The following is a 14,278-nucleotide window of genomic DNA, read 5'->3' on the forward strand; positions in this document are numbered from 1 at the left end:
AATGAATATATGTTAATAAAGAAGAAAAAAGATAATCTAAACTTGGAGACACACATCTTTAATCCTAGCCCGTGGGAGGCAGAGGCAGCCTGAGGGTTCTGGGAGGCCTTTCCAGAGCAGCCTGGTCTACAGAGCGAGTTCCAGGACAGCCCCTGTCAGCCGTCCGCAAGGACGAAGGGTTTGTTGGTGATGTCGTGGGATGGGAAGGGTTTCGGCTTTGGCTTTGACCCTTATAAATCTTGTCTTGTAAATATCATATTTTAAAAACAACAAAGCAGAGCTGGGCTGGGCGGTGGTGGTGCACGCCTTTAATCCCAGCACTCGGGAGGCAGAGGCAGGCGGATCTCTGGGAGTTCGAGGCCAGCCTGGTCTACAAGAGCTAGTTCCAGGACAGGAACCAAAAGCTACGGAGAAATCCTGTCTCAAAAATCAAAAAAAAAAAACAAAAAAAAAAACAAAAACAAAAAACAAACAAACAAAGCAGAGCTGGGATAGTGGTTCATGTCTGTAATCCTTGCTCTTAAGACGCAGGGAAATCGTCACAAATTGGAGGTGAGCCTGATCTACATGCCAAGTTCCAGACCAGCTAATGCTACATAGTCTCCAGACACAAAAACAAAACAGAAAAGACTGGGTGTGGTATGTCCTGTGGTCCCAGAGCTAGGAAGGGCAGAGGCAGGAGGACTGGGGGGCCAGTCTGCTATATAAAATAGATCTATCTCTAATAAAATAAATAATGAGATAAAACCAAAAACAAAGGGAAACTCGAAGCATATATCAGTGGCTGTAGCCAGCTGCAGAGCAGAGACATTTGCAGCTTAGAAGTTCGGGGCCATGGAGGTGGCTGTGCAGTCACGAAATGATTGCTACACAGGTGCGAGGACCAGAGTTCAGGTCCCAGCACCCCCACAGCCAGCCAGGCATCGCACGCACAGGCACGTGCGCCTGCACACAGTGTTAAAAGATCAATTTTGGAATGAGATTTTGCTTATAGATATCATCTGCAGCCCCTATCTAACCCTCATTGAGTCAGACTTTTGGTCTGCAGGCTTTGGAGGAATGCCACAAGGAAGAAAAACAAGAACCCCAAACCCTGAGACAAAAAGACTATTAAAGCAAGCCCTTAAGGATTGAGGGGAGGAGAGGTCTGCAGCAAATAGGGGAGCTCCAGGTGAGAAGACATCTTGTGGTACCAACAAGGGAGAGAGTAAGATGAGAAGAGAGAAGGGAGGAGCTGGAGAGGTGGCTCAGTGGTGAGGAGCACCGACTGCTCTTCCAGAGGACCCTGTTTCAATTCCAACACCCACATGGTGGCTCAGAACTTTTGTTCCAGGGGATCTGACAGACACTCACACAGACATATATGCAGGCAAAATGCCAGTACACATAGAGTACCAATAAATAAGTTATTTTAAAAAAAGAAGGATGAAACAAAAAAGGAAAAGAAGAGAAAAAATATTTCCTGAACTCACATCAGAGGGCCAACCTCTGGCTCCGGCAGCCCAATGCCTTTCTTCTAACAACTGCGACTGGAAGGCAGCTTTAGCTCTGATATGGGGAAGATGAGATAAATGCACCAACTGCCAAGTGAAGAAGATCTAGCAGTCAGAACCTGCTCTTTATCCTCTCACTTATGGGAGAGTCGGGAGGAAATTTCCAGAGCAGAGTGGAGGAAACCAGGAGCCGGAGTAAGATGAGGTCCTGCTACTTGCCTGAAAGGGTGGACATAGTCTCTTTCTCCCAGCCAACCCTTTCTTTCACAACACTGAGGGTCAGATTGGGCTCCTGGGCAACTGGGTAGTTCAGGAGGGGATCTCAGCACAGGCTTGAGGCTCTCTGGAGTGCAGGACACTGGCTTGTGTGTCAGATGTTGCTCTCAGCCTCCGTGGTCTTAGAGCCAGGAACACCATTACTAGCTGTGCTTCCCATTTGGAAAGCTTCGTTTTCCACCCTTCCTCTGTTACTGGGGACTAAATCCAGGGGTTCTCTTGATATACAGTGACCCTGGTATTCACCTACACTGGAGGCTCTGTATCCTTTCTCAATCGCTGTTTCTATTGAGATTTTCTTAAAGGGTTGCTGTGTCTCTCAGGGTACCAGATGCTGAGTTTATTCCCACAATAGTAAGTTCAGTTCCAACTCTGGGAAATGTGGGGCCCACAGAAAGAAGTAATTATAGCCACCAGAGGGACAGAGGTCTTATAAGTAAGGGAAGGGGACAGATAACCGTATCAATACAGAGACAGCGCTACAGAGACAGAGGCAGGCTCCCAAGCGTCGGAGGCATGCACATAGACCCAACAAAACAGACAGAGGGCCACAGAAGATAGATTAAGATGGACCCAGATGGAGCCAGAGCCAGGTCTGGGCACAGAGAGACTCAGCAGCTGATGGAACAGAAGAAGCCCAGAGTGGTTGCTGGCAGGGGAGTGTCAGGAGGGGAAGCCAGGCAGTGGCTTGGCCAGGGTCTGTCATACCGGGTGGGAGGAGGGTTGACCACACAACTGCTGCTGCTGCTGCTGAGCTCCCAGAAAGGTGTCCAATTCCTCGTGGTTCTGCAGAAAGGGGTCTTCTTGGGAACCTGGGCATCCCAAGGACTGCAGTCTCCTCCTGAAACACACATTGCCACCACTGCCCTTGTAGCCAGTAGTCAGTGATGGGCACCAGGAACGAACAGTTCTTCAGCCCAGCCTTGTTGTTTGGTCCCAGCCCAGCCCAGCCCTTCCTGTTAGCATAGGCACAGCTCAAACCCAAACTGAGCTCGATGCTGGCACAGAGGGCTTCAGACAAGAACGACCCCTGCTGGTACAAAAGCAGTACTGTCCTCCAGAAAGGAAGGGAAGGGCAAGCTGAATTCTCCTTGTTTGGTTTCTGATGACAGCCTCCCCTCTTACTCAGCTATGGAGAAGTCAGCGTTCCTTCCCTCTGCATCTGAGGCTCAGAATTAACATCTGTTCATGAAGGGCGGGTGAGACTTTAGACATCCAGAAAAACTATAGACAGGCATCACGAAAAGCACTCGAGACATTCATCCAGGCCTGTGGGAAAGCATTGCTGTTCTCCAAGTTCCCACAAAACCAAGGCTGGGGAGGGCCGGGGAGCTGGAGAGATGGCTCAGCAGTTAAGAGCATTGCCTGCTCTTCCTAAAGGTCCTGCGTTCAATTCCCCACATGGTGGCTCACAACCATCTGTAATGAGATCTGGTGCCCTCTTCTGGCCTGCAGGCATACACGCAGACAAAATATTGTTTACATAAAAAACAAATATTTTTTAAAACAACAAAACCAATGCTGGGGCAATGTCCCAGGGGGCATCTCCCTTGTTCAGCAAAGCCCCCTGTGCCCATGCTCAAGGGCTGGAGAATGCTGGACCACTCACCAGAGCTAAGGACTTGTCTACAGTCCTAGACCCTCACGGGGATAAGCCCCTCCCCGACCTTCTCTTTTTCTACTTCCTCTATTTTGGGGAAGTGGTCAGGGATTTTCCAGGAGATAGGGAACACGAGGGTCCCCCTCCCCAAGCTTGCTAAGCACATGCAGAGCTCTGAGTAAGGCAGCTGTCCCCAGCCAGGCATGGTGGCCTATGTCTGTCATCTCAGCACTTGAGAGATTAGGGAGATTGCAAATTTGCAACCAACCTGACCTACCTGAAACTCTGTCACAAAAATAAACAAAAACAACTAACAAACTACCAGGCATAAAACTCCAGGTGTTGCTGGCTGCAGCTGCTTCCAGGACATGAGTTGGTCTCTGCCTGAAACCGGTAGGGTGACCGAGCCTGGGGAAACACTACCAACTTCCTTCAAGAAACCTAAAGTTCTTGGGGCCCATTTCCTGTCTGTAAAAAGGAGAGGCTGGGTTACATAATAATCTCCAGATTTTTTGACACCATCGAATGGGACTATGAAACTCAAAGGGGACCCACTCAGCACTCCCTCCCTCCCACTCCCAGCTATCACCGAGGAGAGCCCTTGGTTAGCCTCGCCAGGGCTCATCACAGGCCAGGCCCTGATTCTCCCGAGCTTCAGTCATTTCTCAGAGACCCTTGTTTCTCCAGAGAAATCAGTGGCAGAGAAGGGGGTGGGGCGAAGACACCAGGATCTGTCTATTTGAACACTTTCTCCAAGGTTTAGAGAGGGGAAGGGAGGGTCAGGAGGTGCCCTGGGGACTCACCTGCTCATTGGGTCCTGTAAATCCTTGTCAGGTCCCCAACTGTGTCTTTTGAAGGAATCATTGGTGTGGTTATGGGTGCGGAAAGCCCCACATCTTCTAAGGGGTGAGGCGTGGGCGCCATCACTGTCTTCCTGTTTTCTCTTTCTCCCCGACTCTTCCTCGACCTCCTCTTGCTCCAGCTGCTGACTGGATTCAACTTCAGACAGGCAGCATGGAGTGTGGCCTTGGGACACTGGGCCTTCACCTACAAGAGACTCCTCTGGGGCCGATGTGTTCATGGAAGGTACACGGAGACAGCTCTGAACAGAGAAGAAAGAGAAGGGTGAGCAGCATTCTAGAACCTTGGAACCTACAGACCTTCAAGAAGCTGAGACAGAAGGATGGCCCTGAGTAGGGGCCGGCTAAGCTGGGCTGCATGATGAGGTTTGTGCTAGTTTGGGCTAAGGGTGAGGCCCTGTCTTTAAAAAAAGAAGAAGGAAGCTGTGAGTGGTTGGCACATTCCTTCAACTGGAAAAGCAGAGGCAGACTGGTCTCAGCAAGTTCGAGGCTAGCGTGGCTTGCCTGTAGCAAATTCCAGGTCAGCCAGGACTATATAGTGAAATCCTATCTTTTTATTTATTTATTTTTCAAGACAGGGTTTCTCAGTAGCTATGGAGCCAGTTCTGGGACTCACTGTGTAGACCAGGCTGGCCTCGAACTCATGGAGATTTGCCTGCTTCTACTTCTCAAGTGCTGGGATTTAAAGGTGTGTGAGATCCTATCTTAAAGAAAGAAAGAAAGAAAGAAAGAAAGAAAGAAAGAAAGAAAGAAAGAAAGAAAGAAAGAAAGAAAGAAAGAAGAAAGGAAGGAAAGAAGGAAAGAAAGAAAGGAGGGGCTGGAGAGATGGCTCAGAGGTAAAGAGCACTGGCTGCTCTTTCAGAGGTCCTGAGTTCAATTCCCAGCAACCACATGGCGGTTCACAACTCAGATATGGAATGGAATCTGGCATCCTCTTCTGGCCTGCCTGCCATGTAGACAGAACAAATAAACAAATAAATAAATCTTTGGGAAAAAAAAGAAAGGAAGAAGAAAGAAATGAAGACAGAAAGGACAACCTGGATGAAGACTCACAGCAACCAGGCTCCTTGCGCCCCCACCCCACTGTGGCAGAGCCGGAGGATGCAGGGTTGAGTGTAGGCCAACTTTCTGGCTACTAGTCCAGTGTTCTGTCTAGTGGAGACCTTTACTGAGCGTGGTGGCTCATGTCTGTAATCTCAGAGCTCAGACAGCATAACAGGGAAATTGAGAGTTCAAGGCTGCTGTGGGCAACCTTGTTTCAAAATGAAAAACTTTAAAAGAAGATCTTGTTTGTTCATTATTATTCCATCCATTGAGCATTTATATGGTAGGAAGCCATGCTAAGAAGAGCAGATACGGGGGCTGGAGAGATAGCTCAGTGGTTAAGAGCACTGACTTTCCTTCCAGAGGTCCTGAGTTCAATTCCCAGCAACCACATGGTGGCTCACAACCATCTGTAATGAGACCTGGTGCCCTCTTGTGGCCTGCAGACATACACACAGACAGAACATTGTATGCATAATAAGTAAATAAAAAAAAGAAGAGCAGATACGGTTTCTGCCCTTAGGTGTTCATACGTGTGTGTGTGTGTGTATACATGTGTTCAGACTAAAGCACAATTTAAAAATGCCTCCATAACTACCAAATGCTACAAGAAAAAGTTCACCCAAAGCCTGTGGGTGAGGAAAAGGCAGATCTCTAGGAGTTTAAGACAAGCACAGTCTACATACAGTCAATGACTACATAGTGAGACCTTGTCTCAGAAAAAAAAAGAGGCTTTTGTCTATCAGTGAAATGAGTGCATATGACTATCTGGGAGACTCCAGAAAGCAAAACAGGAGAAACAGGTTGGCTCTGAGCGGGGAGGGTGGCTGGGATCTGAGGAAGGAAGGGAAGCCCTCCCACCTCCACACACGCGCTGTGGTATGTGTGGGTAAATAGTGGGTCCATTTGTTTGTTTATGCATGTGTGACGCTGTGCACACTTGGAGGTCAGAGTTAGCTCTCTTTGTCCTCTTTTTGCTCCCAGCCCCCTCCCAACATCCCCTGACCTCTTAGCTCAGGAAATGGCTCAAGAGACAAGGGAACAGCCTCGGCTGGCTCTCTTGCACTGAGGTCACATTAAGTCACAGGTCTGTTTCTGGTGACAGAGCTAGGAGATTCCGAAACAGGCACTCGAGAGGAAGCAGGCCGAGCAGGAAAAAGCGCTAACCCTGTCTCCTACAGCCCTAGAAGGTCTGTCTCACCACTGACTCTCAGACAATAATAGGATAATAACTTAGAGTAATTGGGTGCAGCAGGGGGCGCTGTAGAGCAAAGCTAAACCCTTGCTTTCTCCCGGTGTGATTGGGGTTTGAAATCCATTAGATTTTTAAGTACAACCTTCCTAAACCTCGTGATGGTGGGTTTGCTTCTTCTTTTTTCCTTTCCTTTCCTTTCCTTTCCTTTCCTTTCCTTTCCTTTCCTTTCCTTTCCTTTCTTTCTTTTCTTTTCTTTTCTTGTCTCAGAAAATAAGAGAATGATGTTCCTAGCTGGGTGGTGATGGTGTGCACCTTTAATCCCAGCACTCGGGAGGCAGTTCTCTATGAGTGCAAGACCAGCCTGGTCTACAGAGTGAGTTTCAGGACAGCCAGGACTATTACACAGAGAAACCCTGTCTTAAAAAAATTAAAGAAGCCAGGTGGTAGTGGCACACACCTTTTTAATCCCAGCACTCGAGAGGCAGAGGCAGGCGGATCTCTGTGGGTTTGAGACCAGCCTGGTCTACAAGAGCTAGTTCCAGGATAGGCTTCATAGCTACAGTCTCGAAAAACTAAGAAAATAAAAAAAAAATGAAAGCAAGAAAATGATTTCCTGACCGTGGTTTTGAATGAGAAAGGCCTCCATAGGCTCGTGTGTTTGAACAACTGGTCCCCAGCGGGTGGAGCTGTTTGGGGAAGGATTAGGAGGTGTGGCTTGTTGGAGGTGCATCACTGCGGGTGGACTTGGAGGTTTCAAAAACCAACACTATGTCCAGCCTCTCTCTCTCTCTCTGTCCCGCCGATGGGTCAGATGTGAGCTCTTAGCTGCTGCCCTAGCACCCTGCCTGCCTGCGGCCACACTGCCTGCCTGCCTGCCTGCGGCCATGCTGCCTGCCTGCCTGCCTGCGGCCACACTGCCTGCCTGCGGCCACGCTGCCTGCAGACACACCTCTGAAAATGTAAGCAAGCCCCAATTAAAAGCTCATGCCTGGCCTTTTAAAATTTTTATTTATGTATTATATGTAAGTAAGTGTTTGTCTGTATAGATATTTGAACACCAGAAGACAGCATCAGATCAGGATGTATTGAAACATATTTGTGAGCTGCCATGTGGATGCTGGGAATTGAACCCACGCCTCGCCAAGCCATCCTGCAGCCACTCCTGGCTTTCATTATTATTATTATTATTATTAATTATTTTATTGTGTATGGAGGCAGAGAACCACAGGACTGATTCGGTCCCCTCCTACCACCTTCCCATGGGTTCTGGGGGCTGCAGTCAGGTCCCCAGGCTCACTCAGCAGATGGCTTTACCCATGGAGCCATCTTGCTGGCCGTACTTATTTTTAATATTGGTTTGTGCAGATGTGTGGGCACACAGTGCCATGGAGTGATGGTAGCAGTCAGAGGACAACCTGCTACCGTGTGGGCCCTGGGGAGTGAGACCAGGTGTTTAGCTAAGGTTTGTCAATGACCCGTCTTTCTTTCTTTCTTTCTTTCTTTCTTTCTTTCTTTATTTATTTATTTATTAGTTTTTCTTAGTTTTTCGAGACAGGGTTTCTCTGTAGTTTTGGAGCCTATCCTGGAGCTAGCTCTTGTAGACCAGGCTGGCCTCAAACTCACAAAGATCCACCTGCCTCTGCCTCCCAAGTGCTGGGATTAAAGGCGTGCGCCACCACCGCCCAGCTCCCCCTAAATAATTCTTTTTTTTTTTAATATTTATTTATTTGCTATGTTTACAATATTCTGTCTGTGTGTATGCCTGCCTGACAGAAGAGGGCACCAGACCTTATTACAGATGGTTGTGAGCCACCATGTGGTTGCTGGGAATTGAACTCAGGACCTTTGGAAGAGCAGGCAATCCTCTTAACGACTGAGCCATCTCTCCAGCCCCCTAAATAATTCTTAAGAGAAAAAAAAATATGAGGAGTGCCTGGCAGTGGGCACACGTCTTTAATCCTAACACTTGGGAGGCAGAGGCAGTGGATTTCTATGAGTTTGAGGCCAACCTGGTCTTCAGAGCTAGTTCCAGGACAACCAGGGCTGTTACACAGAGAAACCCTATATCGAAAACAATTTAAGAAAGACAGGGCAGGGCTAAGAGCTGGCGAGGTGGATCCGCAGTTAGAATGCTCACTGGTCTCGCATATGAATGCTTCATCTGCATAGATGGATGTGCACCTTGCCTGTAGTGGACATGCAGGCCAGAAGAGAGTCCTGGATCCCATGGAACTAGACTGTGGACCAGTGAGCATTCTATCTGCGGACCCACCTCCCCAGCTCCTAGCCCCGCCCTGTCTTTCTTAAATTGTTGTTGAAGAAATTAAAAAGAAGACACTGAAGGAGGGCCTGATGGTACCTGCTTCTAATCCCAGCACGTGATTGGCTAAGACAAGAGGACCAACTAGCTCGAGACCAGCCTGGGCTACACAGTGGTGACCCTGTCTCAGAAGACCACCAGAGGAGCAGGAGACGAACTCAGTGCTTAAGAGAACGTGCTGCTCTTGCAAGGACCTGAGCTCATTTCCTAGTTCACAAGTGTCTGTAACTCTAGTTCCAGGAGATCTGACATCCTCTGAATCCGACGGACTCTGCAGGCATCAGGCACGCACATGGCACACTCACATACATGCAGGAAAAACACTCCTACACACAAAATAGAAATAAACAAAAATAAACAATATCTCAAAAAAAGTTAGAAACCAACAAGCAACAAAAACAGAAGGCACACAGATCCTCAGGGTCTCTGGCCTCTGTACACACAGATGTAGACACACACAGGAACACAAAAGGTCAGGGTCATTGCCAGCTACACTGTGAGTTTGAGACAATGTGGGATACATAAGACTCAAAAAATATATGTATATATATATATAATTTTCATGAAATTCAAAATTCCATACTCGTAGGAATTTTTAAACATGCTCACTCATTTACATATCGTCAGCAAAGTTGATCATTATGACAGAGACCATATGGCTCACAAGCCTAAAATATTTTTTTTCTGGGTCTTCATAGAGAAAACTTAAAGATCTGCTATCTATATACCAATCAGCAATGGTTTCAGGGAGGAGACATTGATTATCCCAACATATCCGTTTCCTAACTATCGCCTGGAGCCCACAGAGGAAGTCAGTTTAGGAGTGGCTGCAGGTGCTGGCCAGCAACCTCTACAGCTTACCCCTGAGGAACTGTGGGCACAGGGCACAGAGCTTCAGGGGCTTGCTCAAAGCCACACAGGCAGTTGACTGTAGGCGGTGAGATTTCAAAGCTGACCCATCACACTATGGAGCCTACATTGTCTTCTGAAACCAGCACACAAGCTCCTGGAGAGCAAGCCACAGAGTTCATCTCCTACCCTACTTCTAAACCAGTCAGGGCCAGTGAGGCGGGCGCAGTGGGAGAGCGAGCTGCCTTGCCTGACATCCATCCCTGAGACCCACATGTTCTAGAACTCCTGAAAGGGTTCCTCTGACCTCCACATGAACCTTAGCTCGTGTGCCCCCAATGAAGACGTAAGTATAAATTTAAAATTAAAACAGTAACAGCCAGGCAGTGGTGGCGCACGCCTTTAATCCCAGCACTTAGGAGGTGGAGGCAGGTGGATCTCTGAGTTCAAAGACAGTCTGGTCTACAAAGTAAGTTCTAGTCAGGGCTATATAGAAAAACCTTGTCTTGAAAAGCAAAACAAAGACACAACAACAAAAACAGTAACAATCGTGGGTGGGTGACAGCAGCTGTCACAAAGACTGTTGACTTAAATTCAAGGACACACATACAGATAAGTCTTAACATTTTTTAAAAACCTACAGAGGAGAAAAAAAAAAAACCTGCAGAGGATGGGCTGGAGAGATGGCCCAGAGGTTAAGAGCACTGGCTGCTCTTCCAGAGGTCCTGAGTTCAATTCCCAGCAACCACATCGTGGCTCACAATCATCTATGAGATCTAGTGCCCTCTTCTGGAGGGCAGGCATACATGCAGGCAGAACATTGTATACATAAGTAATTAATTAATTAAAAAAAAAACAAACCCAGAAGCTGAGTGGTGGTGGCACTCGCCTGTAATCCCAGCACTTGGAAGGCAGAGGCAGGCGGATCTCTGTGATTTCAAGGCCAGGACAGCCAGAGCTACACAGTGGAGAGATGGCTCTGTAGTTAAGAGTGCTGACTGCTCTTCCAGAGGACCCAGGTTCAATTCCTACCACCCACATGGCAGTTAACAGCTGTCTGTAACTCCAAGATCTGACACCCTCAGATAGACATACATGCATACAAAACGCCAAGGCAAATAAAATAAAAATAAATAAATTATTAAAAAAAAGAAACCCTGTCTCAAAACACCAAAAAAGGAAGAAGGAAGGAAGGAAGGAAGGAAGGAAGGAAGGAAGGAAGGAAGGAAGGAAGGAAGGAAGGACAAACAAGACGTGAGGAACAAGCAGTGTTGTTTCATGGCCTCTGGGTCAGTTCCTGCCCTGACTTCTCTAATGATGTAAACTGTAAGATGAAATGAACCCTTCTCTCCTGATTCAGCCCTGAGTCCAGTGGAGGAGCAGGGCTAGGATAGGCTGAGTGCTGGTGTTCTGGAGCCGTCACTTTCTCGGACTTTCCTGTCAATGCCAGGGAATAGTAGTACAGTCCCCCAAAGGGTGATGGTGTGGAGGGGTGAGGGGTAGAGGAGACCCATTCATCCAGCAACCACACAGCATAGAGAAAAGGACCCAGAAGGACCCATATATCAATGTAAAGGCAGGCAAAAGCTTGTGTGGCTAAAATCCCTCCACCTAGAGAAGCTTCCAGGGTGGCCCTGCCCATTGGCAGCCAGGCCCACAGTGCAGAGTTATTGACTTTACTGTTAGTAAATTCCAGAAGTTCCAGGCTGCACCATACCCTAATCTAACCACACACTCCACGACGTCACTGAGCAGGCATCTCCCGCCCCACCCACCCTGTGCTCGGTAACACTCAGCGCTCACGTTTCTGAGGGTGATCATCAGCTTTGCTTTGTTTTGTTTGCAAACTGAATTTAGGGATCCTGTCTTCCTCCCCACCCCACCCCACCCCTGGGCTTGTAACTGAATATTTCTCTACAGGAACCCTAGGTCCCAGTCCAGACAGCAAGGCATAGGATAAGGAAGCAAAGACCTATGCAGCCAGGCTATTCTAAGGAGTCACCTCCTGCCAGTTTCTCAGCAGGCACTGTGGCATTTGTGCCAAAAGGGTGGGGCAAGAAGTCTGAGGTCCAGAGACGTCTAAGAAGACTTTGACCAGAGGTGACACAGGGAATTAACCCGGAAGATCCCAGGAAATGCTAAAAGTAGTTGGCCGAGTAGCTAACTCCTAATAGGAGAGTAAGACAGGTTAGACCAGTGCTTCTCATCCCGTGGGGCGTGGGGCGCGACCCCCTAAGGTCACATATCCTTCATATCAGATATTTACATTACGATTTATAACAGTAGCAAAATTATAGCTGTGAAGCACCAATAAAATCATTATATGGTTGGGGGTCACCACAACATGAGGAACTGTATTAAAGGGTCACAGCATGAGGAAGGTCGAGACCACTGGTCTAGACTCCGGAAGTCTAGACTCTGGCTTTAAGAATGAGTGAGTGGTCCTGTGTTGTGTTTTTGTTTTTGTTTTGAGACAGGGTTTCTCTGTAACTTTGGAGCCTGTCCTGGAACTAGCTCTTGTAGACCATGCTGGGCTTGAACTCACAGAGATCCGCCTGCCTCTGCCTCCCGAGTGCTGGGGTTAAAGGCGTGCGCCACCACCGACTGCCCTGCAGTCCTATGTTGTTTTGCAGCCCTTATGTATGCTATAACAAGGCCCCATGCCCCAGCCTGGCTTTCGCTTTCCCTCTAACTTCATTTTTACTAATCATAAATGTGCAACAGCTTCTTAACTCCACAGTCACTGAGATTTACACATTTATCAGCATTAGATTTTATTATGGTCTTTTTCAAACAAAAATATGTTTTGGTTGTCCCTCTTACCGCCACACTCAAAAATTAAGGGAAATGTCATATCTTATTACATAGTAATCCTTGGTAATTCCTTTTCAAAATATGGGAAAAATCTTTTAAAGGCGTCAGGTGACATGGAACATCTCCTGGCTCTGTCGGGAAAGGAATACCGAGCAACACAAGAGTTGCTGGGGCTTTCGAGCCTCCAGCTTTCCAGATCCTGTGGCCATCCTTGGTGTGCACACTGCTGGAAACATGATAGAGGCTTGGCATAGTGGCACACATCTTTACTCCCAGCACTCTGCAGGCAGAGGCAGGTGAATCTCTGTGAGTTTGAGGCCAGCCTGGTCTGTATAGTAAGTTCTAGGACCTCCGGAGCTACATAGTAAGATATTATTTCAAAAAACAAAAAAGAAAAAGAAAATGAAAAGAAAAAGTAACAGTCTCCAGGTTCCAGGTGGACTGTAGCTCAGTGGTGAGCACTCCCTAGCTTGCAGAGGTGCTGGGCTCCAGTGCCAGCACCATAAGCATAAAATGATAGTGGGATTTTGTTTTGCTTTTTCTTTTAGTGACAACACAATGAATTTGGATGCTGAATAAACTTGAATCTAAAACCTAGTCTACACGGGCGGTGGTGACACACGCCTTTAATCCCAGCACTTGGGAGGCAGAGGCAGGTGGATCTCTGTGAGTTCAAGACCAGCATGGTCTACAAAGTGAGTTCCAGGACAGGCTCCAAAGCCACAGAGAAACCCTGTCTTGAAAAACCAAAATAAAATAAAATAAAACCTAGTCTACAACTTACTTCTTAATTGACATAGATCAGTTATTTAACCCTACAAGTCTCTAAAGATTAAAAGAGAAAATATAGGAAGGATTTAGAAACACTCGCATGCAGACACACACACTCGTGCACACTCACACTCACACACTGCTCCCTGATCACAAATGGGAAGTGAGTGTGAGGCAATGGTGAGAGAACTCTACGTTCTTTTGCCACTCCTAGGGTACCGGGAGTTCCTGCCCATCTCTGTATCCTGAGTAAATGTACATTTGTCAAGTAAGGACCCAGGAAGAGGAAGAGTAGACTCACCAGACCTGGGAGAGGTCCTGAAGATGGGAAACCTGCTCTTGCCCTCAGCTGGCGACTTCAATATATGTGCAAGTCCTGCTTCGGGCAGCCCCTCTAAGGGTCGATCCCAGCACCTCAGCAGGGGTGCCTCTGTCTGGGTCCCTCTCCAGGAACTACTGTTCATGATCCAGAAGTTTGCATAGGGGCCAGGGGACACTCACTCCAGTCCTGACCAGCCGCCTCTTCAACTGCTCAAGCCCTTCCCTTCTCCACCCTACTTCAAACACACTAGACAGTTCTGTGGCCAGGCCTTTAACCCTCCTGGTGCCACTGCCCTGCCCTAAGCATTCCCTGAGCAAAGGGCAGTCGCAGGACTCAGGCTCCCCGTGGGGACAGTCTCCCTGAGGGGACAGGATGTGGGACCCCAACTAGGGAACTTTTATCTTCCCTCTATCAGGGGACAGGGAGAAACTGAGGAGAGAAAAGGGCAGGAGTCACAGCAGAAGACTAACAGCAAGGTCTTCCAGAGGGCAGCAGGGGCCTCTGTCCTCTCGATTTGGCTTAAAAAACTGCTCCTTGGTCCCTTTAAGGGGCAGGTCACAGTAGCGAGGAGGAAAGCCGGTATTTCTATGTGATAAGGTACAGGGAGGAGAAATTACAAAGGCAGCTCCAGGTGAGGAGGCCCCAGTCCCACAGGAAGAGGGTGACCAGCAGCTTGGCACACATACACATGGCATAGCTTGTTTTGGATACCAGGCGACAGGATATTTGGCCAG

At 48.0% G+C, this 14,278-nt stretch overlaps 1 protein-coding gene across 3 annotated transcripts in view; it reads right to left on the reverse strand.

Moving 5' to 3' along the window:
• The window catches only part of Arhgef2 (Rho/Rac guanine nucleotide exchange factor 2), a 53,098-nt gene extending 39,361 nt beyond the window's left edge, over positions 1-13,737 (reverse strand). For all 3 annotated transcript variants that reach the window (XM_075978545.1, XM_075978547.1, XM_075978544.1), the window contains exons 1-3: positions 13,524-13,737; positions 4,173-4,471; positions 2,478-2,610 (exon numbers count right to left, since the gene is read on the reverse strand). In XM_075978545.1, coding sequence (XP_075834660.1) covers positions 2,478-2,610; positions 4,173-4,450 — 411 coding nt within the window. In that variant the 5' untranslated portion in view covers positions 4,451-4,471; positions 13,524-13,737. The remainder of the gene's footprint in view (positions 1-2,477; positions 2,611-4,172; positions 4,472-13,523) is intronic.
• Between the last annotated feature and the right edge of the window lie 541 nt (positions 13,738-14,278).

The sequence above is a fragment of the Microtus pennsylvanicus genome, chromosome 7, assembly GCF_037038515.1.
Source record: "Microtus pennsylvanicus isolate mMicPen1 chromosome 7, mMicPen1.hap1, whole genome shotgun sequence".
Lineage (NCBI taxonomy): Eukaryota > Metazoa > Chordata > Mammalia > Rodentia > Cricetidae > Microtus > Microtus pennsylvanicus.